The sequence below is a fragment of the Hoplias malabaricus genome, chromosome Y, assembly GCF_029633855.1.
Source record: "Hoplias malabaricus isolate fHopMal1 chromosome Y, fHopMal1.hap1, whole genome shotgun sequence".
Taxonomy (NCBI): Eukaryota; Metazoa; Chordata; class Actinopteri; order Characiformes; family Erythrinidae; genus Hoplias; species Hoplias malabaricus.
Window position 1 is genome coordinate 59,653,523 of NC_089820.1, and position 21,795 is coordinate 59,675,317.

Below are 21,795 nucleotides of genomic sequence, written 5' to 3' on the forward strand. Positions count from 1 at the left end.
CAATCACTCACACACACACACACACACACACACACACACACATACACACACACATACACACACACACCAATCACTCACACACACAGACACACACACACACACACACACACCAGTCACTCGTGTGGGTTGGGACTGTGGGAGGAAAGCTGAGTACCTGGAGAAAACCCATGCAGACACAGGAAGAACAGACCACAGACGGTGAGACATCTGTGTAAAGATCTGAAGGATTCACTTCTAGAAAGTGTGTCATTTTAATCTAAAACTCCGCTCCTCGAATCGACTCCCAAAATTCTATTTTAACGTGTCGGTTCAAAGAGTCGACTTCTTCCTGAGCGACACTCCAGGGGCACTTTCGTGCAGCTCGGGTTCGGGGGATTCTTTTAGTGTGGTTTTCTGCGCAATGGGGGACAATGAGGATCCGGAGAGAAGAGGAGACTCTGAGAGCGCCTCCCCGCTCTCTCTCCTGCTCAGTAAAGACTTTCTCACCTCCAGAAAAGGGCTGCTGCTGAGCGGAGAAGTGGTGAGTCTGAGGTTCTAGCTTTAGCCTGTTCTCCTTCTCTTCTCTGTCTTTGTGCTTCATGTGAACGGAGTAAAGTTGAGTTTAGCGGGAGTTCAGGGGCAGACACCCCCCGGAGGAAAAGGAACAAACTCTTCTCGGTCTTTAACTTCTTTATCGACTCTTAGAAACTTTCAGACTGTAGCAGTTTAAACTGGATAAGGTTTAAGCAATGAATGGAGGAAGGAGAGTCATCTGCTTTTAATCTGGGTCAGACACATCCCTCTCTCTCTCTCACACACATACTCTCTCTGTGTGTCTCTCTCTCTGACTCTGTCTCTCTCTCTCACACACACACACACACTCTTTCTCTCTCTCTCTCTCTCTCTCTCTCTCTCTCTCACACACACACACACACTCTTTCTCTCTCTCTCTCTCTCTCTCACACATACACACTCTTTCTCTGTGTGTGTCTCTCTCTCTCACTCTGTCTCTGACTCTCTCACTCTCTCTCTGACTCTCTCTCTCTCTCACACACACACACACTCTTTCTCTGTGTGTGTCTCTCTCTCTCACTCTGTCTCTGTCTCTCTCTGTCTCTGTCTCTCTCTGACTCTGTCTCTCTCACTCTCGCTCTGTCTGTCTCTCTCTACTCTCTGTCTGCTCACTCTCTCTCCGACTCTGACTCTGTCTCTCTGTCTGCTCTCTCTCTCTCTCTCTCTCTCTTTTCTCTCTGTCTCTCTCTCTCTTTTCTCTCTGTCTCTCTCTTTTCTCTCTGTCTCTCTCTCCTCTCTGTCTGCTCTCTCTCACTCTCTCTCTCTCTCTCTCACTCTCTCTCTGACTCTGTCTCTCTCTCTCTCACACACACACACACTCTTTCTCTGTCTCTCTCTCTCTCTCTCTCACACACACTCTTTCTCTGTGTGTGTGTCTCTCTCTCTCTCTCACTCTGTCTCTGAATCTCTCTCTGACTCTGTCTGCTCTCTCTCTCTCTCTCACTCTCTGTCTGTCTCTCTCTCTCTCTCTCTCTCTCTGCTGGGGTTATACCAGGACAGTGTTTTTGCTGCTGTTTTCCACAGAAAAGACAGTTCTAATGGGAAAAAGAATGTTTATTTAAACTTTATAACTTTGTTAAAATCAGAAAATGTAACTAATCACAAGAGAGAACAGAAAGTGAGATGACGGTCAGACAGACAGACGGTCAGACAGACAGATGGTCAGGCGGTTCATGACGACCACAGGAGACGGATCTGGACGCAGGCCGGAGCTTAGACGAGTTTCTGATCAGACTGTGATCCACTGTTCAGTGCTGCTTCAGGTTTTAATCATCTCTCTGTGTCAGTGTCTATGACCTCTAACCTCTCTCTCTCTCTCCCTCTCTCTCTCTCTCCCTCTCTCTCTCTCTCTCTCTCTCTCTCCCTCTCTCTCTCTCGCTCCCTCTCTCTCTCTCTCTCTCTCTCTCTCTCTCTCTCTCTCTCTCTCTCTCCCTCTCTCTCTCTCGCTCCCTCTCTCTCTCTCTCTCTCTCTCTCTCTCTCTCCAGGCCTCCTCCTTCATCAGTTTTGTTTGTTTCTGTGCCTCGTTTGCAGCTGCCTTCGTCACCGCTCCGCTCATCTTCTTCCTCACTGCTCTCTTCCTCTTCTTCGCTTACTCCACCAAGTTCAACCAGAGGTTCAAGGGCTTCTACTGGCCCCTGATGGTGAGAAACACTGAGACACAACGAGACTGAGAGAGAGAAACACTGGCAATCAATGAGAAACACAGAGAAAATCTGAGAAACACAGAAAGAAACACTGAACCTGGGGAAGCTCAGAGAAACACTAATACATCCTGAGAATACACAGAGAAAGACTGAGACATACAGAGAGACAGTGAGAAATAAACAGAGGAACACACAGAAACACTGATAAAGATGGAGAGACAGACAGGTTGCTTGGTTTTGTTGATAACTGTGAACTGAGGATGTGTTTGATCCCGGTTTGTTTTTGTTTCTATGAGGATTTCCTGCGCTGCGTCAGCGCCTCCATCGTCTTCTTCATCATCTCCATCATCTCCGTGTCTAAGTTCCCGGACGGAGCGTCTAAAGCCGCAGGAGTAAGACAGACCTGTTCATTACTGAGCAACAACTCATTATCTGTTCCTCTGGAGCGCTGTCAGCATCCACACCATCTACACACACTACACACACACACACTACACACACACCATCTACACACACTACACACACACCATCTACACACACTACACCATCCACACACACTACACACACCATCCACACACTACACCATCCACACACACTACACACACACACACTACACACACACCATCTACACACACTACACACACACCATCTACACACACTACACCATCCACACACACTACACACACCATCCACACACTACACCATCCACACACACTACACACACACACACTACACACACACCATCTACACACACACCATCTACACACACTACACCATCCACACACACTACACACACCATCCACACACTACACCATCCACACACACTACACACACACACACTACACACACACCATCTACACACACTACACACACACCATCTACACACACTACACACACACACACACTACATCTACACACACACACACACACACACTACACACACCATCCACACACTACACCATCTACACACACACACACTACACACACACCATTTACACACACTACACCATCCACACACACTACACACACCATCCACACACACTACACCATCTACACACACACACTACACACACCATCTACACACACTACACCATCCACAAACACTACACACACCATCTACACACACTACACACACACACACACTACACACACCATCCACACACTACACACACACACACACACCATCTACACACACTACACCATCCACACACACTACACACACCATCCACACACACTACACCATCTACACACACACACACACACTACACACACCATCTACACACACTACACCATCCACAAACACTACACACACCATCTACACACACTACACACACCATCTACACACACTACACACACCATCTACACACACTACACACACCATCTACACACACTACACACTACACACACCATCCACACACACTACACCATCTACACACACACACACTACACACACCATCCACACACACCATCCACACACACACTACACACACCATCCACACACACTACACACCCTATACACACCACACACTACACCATCTACACACACTACACCATCCACACACACACACACACACTACACACACCATCTATACACACCATCCACACACACTACACACACCATCCACATACACTACACACGCTATACACACCACACACTACACCATCTACACACACACACTATACACACTATCCACACACACTACACACACCATCCACACACACACACACTACATACTACACCATTCACACACTACACCCACCATCCACACACTACACACACCATCCACACACACACCATCTACACACACACACCATCCACACACTACACACCATCCACACACACTACACACCATCTACACATTACACACACCATCTACACACACCATCCACACACACTACACACACCATCTACACACACACACACCATCCACACACACTACACACACCCACACCATCCACACACTACACACCATCCACACACACTACACGCACACCATCCACACACACTACACACACTATCCACACACTACACCCACCATCCACACACTACACACACCATCCACACAAACTACACCATCTACACATACCACACCATCTACACACACTACACACACACCATACACACTATCCACACACTACACCCACCATCCACACACTACACACACCATCCACACACACTACACACTGCACACACACTACACCGTCTACACACACTACACCATCTACACACACACCATCTACACACACTACAAACACACTATACACACCATCTACACACTACACACACCATCTACACACACTACACACACCATCTACACACACTACACACACCATCTACACACACTACACACACCATCTACACACACTACACCATCTACACACACTACACACACACCATCCACACAAACTACACCATCTACACACACTACACACACACCATCCACACACACTACACACACTATCCACACACTACACACACACCATCCACACACACTACACACACTACACACTACACACACACGACACACACCACACACACACTATACACACCATCTACACACACTACACACACCATCTACACACACTACACACACCATCCACACACACTACACACTGCACACACACTACACCATCTACACACACTACACACACACCATCCACACACACTACACCATCCACAAACACTACACCATCCACAAACACTACACCATCTACACACACCTCACCATCTACACACACCACACCATCCACACACACCACACCATCCACACACACCACACCATCCACACACACACCACCCACACACACACACCACACCATCTACACACACCACACCATCTACACACACCACACCATCTACACACACCACACCATCCACACACACCTCACCATCTACACACACCACACCATCCACATACACCACACCATCCAAACACACCACACCATCCACACACACCACACCATCCACACATACTACACACACACCATCCACACACACTACACACACTATCCACACACTACACACACCATCCACACAAACTACACCATCTACACATACCACACCATCTACACACACTACACACACACCATACACACTATCCACACACTACACCCACCATCCACACACTACACACACCATCCACACACACTACACACTGCACACACACTACACCGTCTACACACACACCATCTACACACACTACAAACACACTATACACACCATCTACACACTACACACACCATCCACACACTACACACACCATCTACACACACTACACCATCTACACACACTACACACACACCATCCACACAAACTACACCATCTACACACACCACACCATCTACACACACTACACACACACCATCCACACACACTACACACACTATCCACACACTACACACACTATCCACACACTACACCCACCATCCACACACACTACACACACACACACTACACACACACCATCTACACACACTACACACACACCATCTACACACACTACACACACACACACTACATCTACACACACACACACACACACACACTACACACACCATCCACACACTACACCATCTACACACACACACACACTACACACACACCATTTACACACACTACACCATCCACACACACTACACACACCATCCACACACACTACACCATCTACACACACACACACACACACTACACACACCATCTACACACACTACACCATCCACAAACACTACACACACCATCTACACACACTACACACACACACACACTACACACACCATCCACACACTACACACACACACACACACCATCTACACACACTACACCATCCACACACACTACACACACCATCCACACACACTACACCATCTACACACACACACACACACACCATCTACACACACTACACCATCCACAAACACTACACACACCATCTACACACACTACACACACCATCTACACACACTACACACACCATCTACACACACTACACACACCATCTACACACACACACACTACACACACCATCCACACACACTACACCATCTACACACACACACACTACACACACCATCCACACACACCATCCACACACACACTACACACACCATCCACACACACTACACACCCTATACACACCACACACTACACCATCTACACACACTACACCATCCACACACACACACACACTACACACACCATCTATACACACCATCCACACACACTACACACACCATCCACATACACTACACACGCTATACACACCACACACTACACCATCTACACACACACACTATACACACTATCCACACACACTACACACACCATCCACACACACACACACTACATACTACACCATTCACACACTACACCCACCATCCACACACTACACACACCATCCACACACACACCATCTACACACACACACCATCCACACACTACACACCATCCACACACACTACACACCATCTACACATTACACACACCATCTACACACACCATCCACACACACTACACACACCATCTACACACACACACCATCCACACACACTACACACACCCACACCATCCACACACTACACACCATCCACACACACTACACGCACACCATCCACACACACTACACACACTATCCACACACTACACCCACCATCCACACACTACACACACCATCCACACAAACTACACCATCTACACATACCACACCATCTACACACACTACACACACACCATACACACCATCCACACACTACACCCACCATCCACACACTACACACACCATCCACACACACTACACACTGCACACACACTACACCGTCTACACACACTACACCATCTACACACACACCATCTACACACACTACAAACACACTATACACACCATCTACACACTACACACACCATCTACACACACTACACACACCATCTACACACACTACACACACCATCTACACACACTACACACACCATCTACACACACTACACCATCTACACACACTACACACACACCATCCACACAAACTACACCATCTACACACACTACACACACACCATCCACACACACTACACACACTATCCACACACTACACACACACCATCCACACACACTACACACACTACACACTACACACACACGACACACACCACACACACACTATACACACCATCTACACACACTACACACACCATCTACACACACTACACACACCATCCACACACACTACACACTGCACACACACTACACCATCTACACACACTACACACACACTACACCATCCACAAACACTACACCATCCACAAACACTACACCATCTACACACACCTCACCATCTACACACACCACACCATCCACACACACCACACCATCCACACACACCACACCATCCACACACACCACACCATCCACACACACACCACACCATCCACACACACACACCACACCATCTACACACACCACACCATCTACACACACCACACCATCTACACACACCACACCATCCACACACACCTCACCATCTACACACACCACACCATCCACACACACCACACCATCCACACATACTACACACACACCATCCACACACACTACACACACTATCCACACACTACACCCACCATCCACACACTACACACACCATCCACACAAACTACACCATCTACACATACCACACCATCTACACACACTACACACACACCATACACACTATCCACACACTACACCCACCATCCACACACTACACACACCATCCACACACACTACACACTGCACACACACTACACCGTCTACACACACACCATCTACACACACTACAAACACACTATACACACCATCTACACACTACACACACCATCCACACACTACACACACCATCTACACACACTACACACACCATCTACACACACTACACCATCTACACACACTACACACACACCATCCACACAAACTACACCATCTACACACACCACACCATCTACACACACTACACACACACCATCCACACACACTACACACACTATCCACACACTACACCCACCATCCACACACTACACACACTACACACTACACACACCATCCACACACACGACACACACCACACACACACTATACACACCATCTACACACACTACACACACCATCTACACACACTACACACACCATCCACACACACTACACACTGCACACACACTACACCATCTACACATACACCATCTAAACACACTACACACTACACCATCCACACACACTACACCATCCACACACACTACACCATCCACAAACACTACACCATCTACACACACCTCACCATCTACACACACCACACCATCCACACACACCACACCATCCACACACACACCACACCATCCACACACACACACCACACCATCTACACACACCACACCATACACACACACCACACCATCTACACACACCACACCATCCACACACACCTCACCATCTACACACACCACACCATCCAAACACACCACACCATCCACACACACCACACCATCCACACATACTACACCATCCACACACACCACACCATCCACACACACCTCACCATCCACACACACCTCACCATCCACACACACCACACCATCCACACACACCACACCATCCACACACACCACACCATCCAAACACACCACACCATCCACACACACCACACCATCTACACACACACCACACCATCCACACACACCTCACCATCCACACACACCTCACCATCTACACACACCTCACCATCCACACACACCTCACCATCCACACACACCACACCATCCACACACACCACACCATCCACACACACCCACACACACCACACCATCCACACACACCACACCATCCACACACACCACTACACCATCCACACACACCACACCATCTACACGCACAACACCATGTAAACACTCCACACACACTACACCATCTACACGAACAAACGCACAGCTTTAAACACACTGCCTCATCAAAAGAATCAAGGAAAAACGTAATGTTGTTTTAGAGGAATTTTATAAACATTCCAGAACGTACCACTCATTTTCCTGTTCCAAATAATCCACTGACAGAATCTAAAGTTTACATCAGCGCGGTATAAACCCATTATAGGACGTTTAAATACATATTTACATGTAACCGCCCACTCAGCGGAGATAAAGGACGTAAACTGCTGCGTCGGTGTGGATTCTGTGACTGTGTTTTGAGTCGAGGTGCGTCTTTTTTCTCCACTGCTCTCCTTCACCAGCGATTCTCTAAAATACTCACTTTAACTGAAACAGAGAGAGCTCTGCGTGGTTCAGTGTGTGATATTTACATCACTACGCTCTGAATCCACTGTAAACCACAGTTAAACCACGACACTGACTTGATGCGTTTATCTCTGCTTCTGTCCTGATCCAGACACAGAGCGGCTCTGAATAACGCAGCCTTGTGTCCAACAAATCCACTGTGAACTCGGAGCGGCTCCTGGAGGGAACCAGGGTTCAGAAACATCCTGGAGTTTAACATCGCACAAGTTATAGATCCAGAGTTCTACGACCGCACATCAGCTCCGATATCAACCCCCACAGCGCCCCACTCGTGTCTTACTCTTTAAACATGTGCCCTTTAAAGCCGTGCGCTCAGAGCAGAGCAGGGCGTGGTATTTCATTACAGGGGATCTGCAGGTGCTGAGTTTGTGCTGAATATTAATTTCTGCTGCAGGTGTTTGGCTTCATCGCCACAATCGTCTTCGCGCTGGACTTTTATTTCATCTTCAATGAACTTGCTCACTTCCTGAAGGGGGGCGGGACCAGCGAGGATCCTCAAAACACACACGGTACTTCACTCCTTCTCTCTCTGTCTGTCTCTCTCTCTCTGTGTTGCTCTCTCTGTCTCTCTCTCTCTCTGTCTGTCTCTCTCTCTCACACACATCTCTCACTTTCTCTTCCTCTGTCTCTTCCTCTTTCTCACCCCCTCTCTCTCTGTCTGTCTCTCTGTGTCCCTCTCTCTCTCTCTGTCTGTCTCTGTCTCTCTCTCTCTGTCTGTCTCTCTCTCTCTCTGTCTGTCTCTCTGTGTCCCTCTCTCTCTCTCTGTCTGTCTCTGTCTCTCTCTCTCTGTCTGTCTCTCTGTGTCCCTCTCTCTCTCTCTGTCTGTCTCTGTCTCTCTCTCTCTGTCTGTCTCTGTCTCTCTCTCTGTCTGTCTCTCTGTGTCCCTCTCTCTCTCTCTCTGTCTCTCTCTCTCTCTGTCTGTCTCTCTGTCTCTCTCTCTCTGTGTCTCTCTCTCTGTCTCTCTCTCTCTCTGTGTGTCTCTCTCTCTCTCTCTGTGTCTCTCTGTGTTGCTCTCTGTCTCTCTCTCACACACACATCTCTCACTTTCTCTTCCTCTCTGTCTCTTCCTCTTTCTCACCCCCTCTCTCTCTGTTTTTGCTGATTTTTGCCTGTGATTGAGTTTACTTTTGCTGCTCGCCTCTGGTTGTGAACACGGAGCTAAAGGAAGAGTCCGGCTCAGAATGATCCCACATTTAAACGACGAGGTCCTAAACATAAATCAGATTTAACCCTGTGTTTGTCTGAAGTGAAGAGCGGAGTAGAGATGGATAAGTGATGAGATGAGCTCGGTTTTCTCTGAGGTTTCATTAAGAGTGAGAGGCTGAGGTGTGGATCACTTCTTATTTATTCATCAGCTGCTTCAGCTCCAGCCTCGGCTCTTATTTCAGTGAAGGAGGGCTCTTCTATCTTCTCAATCAAATCCAGACCCCAGGGGTGTGTTTATGTCGGGAAGAGATTCAATCGTCTTATTACAGTCTTATTACAGTCTTATTACATCTGCAAATCCAGTCTGTTTTACTCTCATCGAATAAACTGTCACTCAGTCGTTTCCTGTTGCTGAAGAGCAGGAAATGAAGCCTTGACCTCCGGCTGCTGTTCTGCGTGTGTGTGTGTGTGTGTGTGTGTGTGTGTGTGTGTCTGTGTCTGTGTGGGTGTGTGTGTGTGTTCTGCTGAGTGTTCTGTTTGTCTTCTGTGGGTTTGTCAGTGGAAACATAAATGATGTATTTGTGCCGAGGGCCTGTGGTTTCCAGTCAAACTGCAGCTGCATCAAAAATAAATTTAAACAAAAATAAAAGTGCTGCTGTTTCACAGAGAACCGTCTGTACACACTGCACTAGGGCTGTCCCAACAACCACCAAACGGTACCAGCGCTATGGACCAGAACACCACAGGGAACAGCACCAGCGCGATGTGGACCTTTCCCTTTTTTGCTGGGTCTTGTTTACACTTGTTTACAGTGAGTGTAGGCATTGTGCCAAATCTGGGCCAGAAAGGTCACTGTGAAACAGAGAAATATATCGAATCAGAGTCTCCTCCAGCTTCCTGTCGTCCAGCTCTCGAAGCCCGGCTCCCTCCGGCCGCAGTCGTGGAGCAGCCTCAGAAGGAACCGCTCAGAACCCTCTCCCCCCGAGCGCTGCAGTGGACACCTTCCCCTTTCTCTGAACCCTTCCAGAAGGGTCCGATTATCTCCCAGTGTTCAGGAAAGGAAACAGCCACAGAGACGACTGAACTGACCCTTAACCCATGCCTTACTTTCTCACGTGTTCATGCAGAGTGTGGTGTGTGAGTGCTGCGTGTCTCAGAAGTGTGTATTTGGCAGCGTCTGAGCTTGAGGAGTCTTTGGATTCTCACCAGAACAAACGCAGGTCAGATCAAACAGAGAAGCCCTTTTGTAAGACGCTGTGGAAGAGAGCATCTGTTACACGCCCTAAATGTAAATGTAATTAAAGTTAAAGGGTGTCCAATGAGATACTCCAGTGTGGGGATTAGTCCAGGCGTATGTATGGGAAGCCGTTCAGGAAATAATTATAATGTACTTTGTACATATATATTGGTTTATGGAGAAACTACTTGGTTTAATGGCACATACATTGGTTTTAAACTGTTGGTTTGTATTTATCGGTTTGTGAGTATATATTGGATTATCAGTTTATACATCGGTTTCCCAGCATATATATTGGTTTGTGTATATCTGTTTGTTGGTATATATATTGGACTCTCAGTACATACATTGGTTTATTAGCATATACATTGGTTTCTTGGCATATATATTGGTTTGTGGGTATATATATCGGATTACCAGTACATACATTGGTTTTCCAGCGTATATATTGGTTTGTGTATATCGGTTTGTTGGTATACACATTGGTTTGTGGGCGCATATATTGGTTTGTTTATATCGGTTTGTGGGCGCGTATTGGTTTGTGGGCGTGTATAATGGTTTGTGGGCGTGTAATTTGGTTTGTTTATATCGGTTTGTGGGCGCATATATTGGTTTGTTTATATCGGTTTGTGGGCGCATATATTGGTTTGTTTATATCGGTTTGTGGGCGCATATATTGGTTTGTTTATATCGGTTTGTGGGCATATATATTGGATTCTGTGCTGCATGGTAGAAATTTGCCGCTCAGTGCTGTTCAGCGAGTAGCCTGTTTTGATTGTGCTGCGCGGTTTTAATGAACCTCAGTTTGGACAGAGTGGCCCGGTGACCGAGCTCCGCGATTATAAATACTAAATAAAGGTCATAATAAAGATAATAAAGCTCAGACTAGCCGATTGGATTACGTTCTACAACAATGTGTTTTCTACGACGCTGAAGTTAGCTCCTGATTCGCAGAGCCGCGGTGAACGAAAGGGACTGTTCGATGTGTACATAATGCTGCGCACATTGCTTTTAACGCTTCATGGACTAATGAATAGCGCTACATACAGGAAGTAACAAACTGTTTACCCTCACAACACACAAAACAAGCCATAAACATGTACGACATCTTTTCTTTGTTCTTTTACACAATCGACAATTATTTTGTTTATGTAATACTAAAGGTCATTCTTTATGTAAAGAATTTTTATACATTATAAAACAAATAAGTAGTAGGTATGTTAAACACATGTTTAAATATGGCATATTGAGCAATTATGTACAAAAAAATAAAAAATAATAAAAAATATGAGGCTGAGTTTCTGGAGGGACTGTGAGGTTCTTAATCACCTTGGGCCAGCACAACTACACATCCTAGGACAATTTCCCCCTGTAAGGAAAACATGGATTTAGCCTGGCCCGACCGAAATGATTTCATACTTTAAAACTTTAAAATTCCCTCCAGAATCTCAGTTTCACATTCATTTTGTTTTTTGGTGCACAATTGCTTAATATGCAATGTTTCCAGATTAAAATTGAAGTGTCATATAAACAAACCAAACGTCGATTGAGTAAAGGAACAAAGAAAAGATGTCGTACATGTTTATGGCTTGTTTTGTGTGTTGTGAGGGTAAACAGTTTGTTACTTCCTGTATTTAGCGCTATTCATTAGTCCATGAAGCGTTAAAAGCAATGTGCGCAGCATTATGTACACATCGAACAGTCCCTTTCGTTCACCGCGGCTCTGCGAATCAGGAGCTAACTTCAGCGTCGTAGAAAACACATTGTTGTAGAACGGAATCCAATCGGCTAGTCTGAGCTTTGTTATCTTTATTATGACCTTTATTTAGTATTTATAATCGCGGAGCTCGGTCACCGGGCCACTCGGTTTTATTTGGAATATGTCAGAAGTTTGTCCAAACTGAGGTTCATTAAAACCGCGCAGCACAATCAAAACAGGCTACTCGCTGAACAGCACTGAGCGGCAAATTTCTACCATGCAGCACAGAATCCAATATATATGCCCACAAACCGATATATGCCCACAAACCGATATAAACAAACCAATATACACGCCCACAAACCAATATAAACAAACCGATATATGCCCACAAACAGATATACACAAACCAATATATATGCTGGGAAACCAATGTATAAACTGATAATCCAATATATACTCACAAACCGATATATACAAACCAACAGTTTAAAACCAATGTATGTGCCATTAAACCAAGTAGTTTCTCCATAAACCAATATATATGTACAAAGTACATTATAATTATTTCCTGAACGGCTTCCCATACGTATGACCCCACACAGAGTCACTCGGAGGAAACCCACGCAGACACAGGGAGAACACACCACACTCCTCACAGACAGTCACCCGGAGGAAACCCACACAGACACAGGGAGAACACACCACACTCCTCACAGACAGTCACCCGGAGGAAACCCACACAGACACAGGGAGAACACACCACACTCCTCACAGACAGTCACCCAGAGGAAACCCACACAGACACAGAGAGAACACACCACACTCCTCACAGACAGTCACCCGGAGGAAACCCACACAGACACAGAGAGAACACACCACACTCCTCACAGACAGTCACCCGGAGGAAACCCACACAGACACAGGGAGAACACACCACACTCCTCACAGACAGTCACCCGGAGGAAACCCACACAGACACAGGGAGAACACACCACACTCCTCACAGACAGTCACCCGGAGGAAACCCACACAGACACAGGGAGAACACACCACACTCCTCACAGACAGTCACCCGGAGGAAACCCACACAGACACAGGGAGAACACACCACACTCCTCACAGACAGTCACCCGGAGGAAACCCACGCAGACACAGAGAGAACACACCACACTCCTCACAGACAGTCAGAAAGTGCAGAGCTTTATTTTCTGTCTGTAATTGTGCTCTGTTTTGTTTTTTTTTCTCAGACGCAGATTCTGATTCAGACTCGGACTGAACCCGTGCTCTCTGAGGACCCGAGCTCGGACACCAAAGAAGCACCTGAAGAAAATACGGAAAATCCAGGGCCAAGTACAAAGGGTTAATTTAAGCTTGTTTACAGCTCCCCTTTAACCAGCGCAGTCTTCCCCACCCTTCAGACTAACAGCTCCACTTATGTTGCCTTTTAGAGCAGAAACAAGTGTGTGTGTGTGTGTGTATGTGTGTGTGTTATGTGTGTGTGTTATGTGTGTGTTATCTGTCTGGACAAAAACATTGAATCTCCAAAATGGTAACATTTCAACAGGAGAAGGAAAATGTTCGTTAATTTAAAGGAAAACTAGGTCAGATTTGGTATTTTTGCTCTTTGGCTCCCCCTACAGCTGCATAGTGTTTTACATTTTAGTTTTATAGCATTGCCCTGAAATGAAGAGGATGGAAAGGGATGGGGTGGTTTCCTACCCTCCTCCTAAAGTTACGTAGAGCACTGTCCCCTCACTGTCCCCTCTCTCAGCTCCACTGTCCCCTCACTGTCCACTCTCTCAGCTCCACTGTCCCCTCACTGTCACCCTGTCCATATGTTGCTCTGCATACTCTGTTACACCCTTTCCCCCAGTGACACTGACATGTTGGGGTGTGTGTGTGTGTTGGTGGAGTGTAGGAACCAGGAGTTATGAATGTTATTGTAGTGTGTTTTAAACTGAGGACTGTGTTTTTAAACCTGTGATGTATAACAGATGTGTGTGTGTGTGTGTGGGTGTGTGTGTGTGTGGGGGGGGGGTGTATTGTAGGTACTTTTTTAGATTTATTTTGTTTGTTTACACAACGAACCACGAGCACAGAGGTGTGTCCTTTTCATTTTATTTGTTTTGCACCAAAAATGGAGTTGATGTGAAATGTGATGCTGACACATCCATCCGCCAGACCTTTATTTCTGTGTGTGTGTGTGTGTGTGTGCGTGTGTGTGTGTGTTTAGCACTGTTGTGTGATGCCTTCTCTGCAAAACATTCCAGTGAGTGAAATAATCTTAAATCTACTCCGTGTGTCCCCCTACGACACGAGACGACCCTTAAACAGATAAACAATAAAACAGAGCAGCGCTTCATTCCCAGGCGACTATCGCCGCTCTGTAGCAGCTCTGCACCAGTCTGCAGTGATATCAGAGGAGCTGCTGGACTTTAGTTACATTTAGAGCCTCATTCTCCTTCAGAAGAGTTCCACAATCAGAGATTACCCCCCTCTCCTCACTCTTCTGTGACATGGAGCTCAGCTCAAAGTGGAAGGGTCAGTGAGTTTGTCGCGGGGGGAAATAGCACTTAGTGCAGACAGTGAACTACACACTCCCTTCTTCAGACGAACAGAGGTCAGCGTGTGATGTGTTTAACAACACTTTTATAATGTGAAGATGAATCATTGGACACACTGACTTTAAAAGGCTGGGTTCAGTGATTGATTGATTGATTGATTGATTGACAGATAATTGGCTCATTTTACACTATTTTTCTTCATCAAACAAATGAAATAATCTCACAGTGAAGAATAGTTTAATGGCGATGTTTGGGGGCGGATGGCGTTTGTTGCTGGCCTCTGGTGACGAGGTGAAGTCCTAATGAGGGATAATACTCTGTAGAAAACTAATTAGATTTCAGATGAAGTCACTGCTGAGAGGCAAAGCGCAGTGTGGATTACTGCTTTAACCACTTTCCTGCCGTGAACGCTGCAGTTTGAAGATGTTTTAATCCCGTTTGGTTTTAGATGATTGTTTTCACGTGTCGCTGCGTTTAAAGACACTTTCCGTGTTTCTATGAAGCACCAAGAGCTTTTACTGTTTACTGTTGTTTTTGATCTTTTCATATTTTCACCTGTGATTTTACACTTTGTATTTTTTTGCAATAAACCACTCTGTTATCAGTGTTTCACTGTGAATGGACTGAGTGTTTCCAGTGAAGGATTGGGTCGAGGGACAGAACCGAGGTGGAGGTCAGTGCTTATTAATATAAAAGAATAAAACACGACACAAACAAAGACCAGATCAAAGACACGATGAAAGCAGGAAACACAACAGAAAGTGACTTATTAAATAGGGCCAATTTTCTAAAGAAAGGAAACGAGACACAGAATGAGAATAAACGGAGGTAGGAGACTAAACACGGAGCTAAACATGAAACTAAACAGAACCAACTCAGAGAAAACCGGAGAACACACAGAACAAGTAGAAGACTGAGAAATGACCAATGAACAGGAAACAGAGAGCGGCTATAAACACACTAACCTCTGACTCTACACACAGCTGTGAACTGATCACGTGACGAGGAGCTCACACAGGAAACAAAGCAGAACACAACAAAACCAGGCACATGTTACAGACACAGATCATTCATTCATTCATTCATTCATCGTGGTCAGAACCGTCATGTGTCCGCACCCTGGACATTTCAGACTTGGACCCGATCTGAACTCTTTCAGCTTCTACATTTTTGGGAGAAGTAACTGAGACAGTTGGAGAAATTATTCTGGCTCTCGTCCAGTCCACGTCCTCTATTTTCATGACCCACTGACCTCTTAGTGACAGCACTCAGTCGGACCGCTCCCTCTCACCGTGAGGACTGTCTGGGACGAGGGGGAGGACATGAAGATGTGTGATTCTTTTGTAAAACAAAGCAAACTAAACACAGGATAAACTTAAATAAAAGATTCACAGAATAAACAAACTTTACAAAAGCAGACAGAAACCAACCATGGACTTAAGGAAGAAATAAAAACAGTCCCACACTTCCAGGACCAGACGAAGCAACACTGAGACCAGGGGACTGTATATAGACAAGGAACACCTGGGCGACACAAGGAGAGGGCAGCACCACAGAGGAGGCACTAATGACTAGGAGGGGGAGGGCCAAAGGCAGAGACTGAGGAAAATACGACACAGGGCCAAAAGTGTGATAAGGGCAATGTAAACACCAGACTGAGGCCACATCACCAGAAACCACAGACTGCCTTGTGCAGCACAGCCTCATCTGGACCCGGTCTGTTTTGTGTTGTGGTGTCGTCTCTAACCCTGTCTCTAAGGGGAACAGTGGTCTTTGGAAACCACAACAGCGGCGGTGGTAACGTTAAGCGGTGTTTACTCATGGTGTATCGGCGTGTTGTTGTTGTTTGGGACTGAACACAGCTCCGTCATCAGTTCAGACAGATCAGTAGAGTTTGTTCCTTCCTTGTTGCAGCGTCCAGCTCTCGCTGGATTCTTTCGTCGGCCACCGATCCAAGGAGCGTTTGAACCTCTTCAAAAGACCACGGCGTCATTTTACGAGCTGCCGTCGTGAGTCGGATAAAAACAAACGTGATCTCTGCTGCAGCTGGAGATTTTACAGATGGAGAGTTGGTGCTGGTCGTCTGCGTCGCGTGGCGTAGAGTGACGACTCTCTCTGGACGATCAGCGCTCTGCAAGGTTTACACAGGTTTACTGCAAGGTTTAAGGCTCCATTAAGTTCATACTGACCTCTTTCTGCAGTGTCCCCTAGTGGCAATACTGGTAGCAGAATAGAATTTGCTCTGATGGTTTTAGATGTGAAACATCTCCAGGACGCGTCTTTAACTCAAACTTACACAGTCCCTGCACCAACACAAGAGACATGTCTGCGTTGAGCTGCTAGTGAGCAACGAGGGCTGAAAGGGGAATGACGAGCAGATTCCTTTATTTACTTCTGAAAACATGTGGAGAGTAACATCACTGTGAGAACTTTATTTAAGTCATGAACAATCAATAAATATTAAAGAGTAATAATATAAAACACATACACATTGTATTTAAATTGATTTATTTGAGCAAAAAATGTTACCATCACAAATCATACGTATGTAAGGCATCTGTAAATCTACACACAGTTTCCATAAATACAAAAATACAGATCTGAGTACTGCTTCATGGAGTAAGACACGTTACTGAGCTTTAAAACTCAAATCAAATAACAATTAAAATCACGGCCGTGATCCACAGTCTCTCACAGTGATCTTCATCCTCCTCAGGACAGATGCATCAAGCGACGATTAAAACGGATAAATAACGTAAGATTATAGTCAGAGATTAAACTAATGCCTTCATGTAAATGTTTACAACGTCTCAGCCAATCACAGAGATTGTTCTTAACATTAAAGTACAGTATTGCTCAAAGGGAATACGACATTCATACAGTCCTTCATTAATATTCAGACTTAAGTCTGTGATTGTCTTTAAACAAAACAAAGCAGTGTTCATTAAAATTACGGAGATGGAATTTCTGATGATAAAAACAACCTGAAACTAGCAGAAGTTATTAATAACTCACTGAAGTGTTTGGCTAAGGGCTTATGTAGCGCTAGCTGCTAACGGGGGCTGCTAATTTTCCCACACTGCGGCTAATGCTAGTCGGCTCATAGTCTCCTGTTCAAACCGCTCTCTGCTCGCGGCGACAGTGTCATAGTCTCATTTACAGCTACATATTTCTCTGTAATGTAGCACAGAGCGACTGTATTTAAATAAAGAGGACACTGGGGACACACAGGCGTCCCTCGATGTTGGGATTGTAGCTGGGGGCTTCCAGTAGGGCTCAGATATAGGAGAGTGGTCGTGTGTGTGTGTGTGTGTGTGTGTAGGGCACATATCTCACGGGTGTTTACTTCGTTACAAGAACTATTCTCAAATACAGACATCATGGCAGAGGGAGTACGGAGGAGATTTGCAGATTTGATCATTCCTTCGTGTGATAAATGAGTAAATCTTTGTTTCAATGTTCATTAAAATTGTTGCATGATTTCAGAGATATTTGACTTCTCCTGTCCTCTCTCTCTCTCTCTCTCTCACACACACACACACACCTGAGCCCTATTTGAAGCCCCCAGCCACAACACCCTAAACACAATAGACGCCTGTGTGTCCCCAGTGTCCTCTTTGTTTTTACTGCAGTCGAGGAGTTTTCACTCACTTTACACTTAATGAACTTTAACAGAACCCTGATCTGACTTGGTTTGACAGGAGAGTAACTACAGAGCAGACGTTCTTCTTCACTGCGCAGAATCAGCTACTGACTGTAAACGATGCCGTCATTCTCTAAAACCCTTAAACCCCCAGTGAACAGAAACAGGGCCGTGTTCCCGGCTGCAGTCATCAGCAGAAACTCCAGCATCTCACAGAAAATAATGATATTGAATGAATTACTGACAAATCAATCAGCTGCCGATATTCTGTACAACTCCAACTCCACAGAGAAGTGTTAAACACACATTAAACAACAACAAATCAACGCTGAAACTCAAAGACGAGGAATGATCAACCGGAAACGCAGCATTCCTCCACCGCCCCAGAGACGAGGAATGAACCAAACATCAGCTGTGAGTCGAGAGCGTGGTCCTCTTCCTTCAGAGTGAGGTTTAATAAACGCAGCCAAGCACTGATCTTAGAGCCAGAGTTAGAGGAAAGACCTGATTCACAGCGTTCACACTCTGAAGGATCAACAGAAACCACACCAGCGGTGACTTCTGAATCCTCAGAAACAGAGCCGTGAAGAGTTCAGAGGCTTAAGACCTTCCCTCAGTCGAATATCGTCGCTGTCCAAAGAAAAACACGTATCTCACAAATCGCTGACTTCACAGGAGCAGGAAAAACCTTAACTTTCAGTGGAAGTCAATGTAAAGATAATATTCAGAGTCATTTAGGAGCGTTTCTATTGGTCATTCATCAGGAGATTTACACACAGTGTGAAGAACAGCTGCACACACATACACACACACACACACACACACACAAACACACAGATACCGGGTCTTAATTGGAGAGCGATGATATAGTTCCCTCAGTTTAATTATAATGTGCCCACTTTATTCACTGATCTCAGCGTCTAACTTTATCCCTCGTCAAATGCAGTGAGACTGTGTTCTGGGAATATTTAGTAAAACAGAGGGAGTGATATTCATTCATTCATTGTCTGTAACCCTTATCCAGTTCGGGGTCGTGGTGTAACACACCCTGTAGGGGGCGCTGGTCCTTCGCAGAGTGGAGGGACGTTACACCTGTGTTGAGGAGTGTGGTGTGTTCTCTCTGTGTCTGCGTGGGTTTCCTCCGGAGGACTGTCTGTGAGGAGTGTGGTGTGTTCTCTCTGTGTCTGTGTGGGTTTCCTCCGGGTGACTGTCTGTGAGGAGTGTGGTGTGTTCTCTCTGTGTCTGCGTGGGTTTCCTCCGGAGGACTGTCTGTGAGGAGTGTGGTGTGTTCTCCCTGTGTCTGCGTGGGTTTCCTCCGGGTGACTGTCTGTGAGGAGTGTGGTGTGTTCTCCCTGTGTCTGCATGGGTTTCCTCCGGAGGACTGTCTGTGAGGAGTGTGGTGTGTTCTCTCTGTGTCTGCGTGGGTTTCCTCCGGAGGACTGTCTGTGAGGAGTGTGGTGTGTTCTCTCTGTGTCTGCGTGGGTTTCCTCCGGAGGACTGTCTGTGAGGAGTGTGGTGTGTTCTCCCTGAACAGTGTTACAGACAATGAATGAATGAATGAAGCCTGTTTTAATCCTAAAGCCTGAGGGAAGGTTTTAAACGAATGAATATATTTTCTGTCGTCTTCAGAGACTCTGTACGAACCAATCAGCTTCGATATTGGAGCTGAAGCCTGAAACGGTGTGAATTTGACCTGAAACTATGGCTTTAAGAGATAAGAGGTGAGTTCTGGAGCTGACTGAAGGCACAGCGGACAGTAACCAACAAAACAATAAGGTAACAACGCTCCACACTGACCCCACACACCCCCGGAGCCTCCGAACAATCAGGAGCTCAGAGGAACATATTTAACACTTAAAGAGATATTTACACCTGGTTCTCAACACATTTGCCTTTCTCTGATCAACATATACACAGTGTGGAGCCGCACGGAGAGGAGCGCTCTCAGACGCCGTCACAAACCAGTACAGGACCCTGTTACAGGTGAATGATTATAGCTTT

The 21,795-nt window shown here is 46.0% G+C and overlaps 1 protein-coding gene across 1 annotated transcript; it reads left to right on the top strand.

Moving 5' to 3' along the window:
* The first annotated feature begins 355 nt into the window (after positions 1 to 355).
* On the top strand, positions 356 to 16,750 carry LOC136677706 (CKLF-like MARVEL transmembrane domain-containing protein 3). Its single transcript, XM_066655305.1, has 5 exons — positions 356 to 520; positions 2,038 to 2,193; positions 2,493 to 2,588; positions 9,897 to 10,011; positions 14,835 to 16,750. Exons 1-5 carry the CDS (start codon positions 401 to 403, stop codon positions 14,861 to 14,863), a joined length of 516 nt encoding a protein of 171 aa, XP_066511402.1. The 5' UTR covers positions 356 to 400; the 3' UTR covers positions 14,864 to 16,750.
* Positions 16,751 to 21,795: the final 5,045 nt, after the last annotated feature.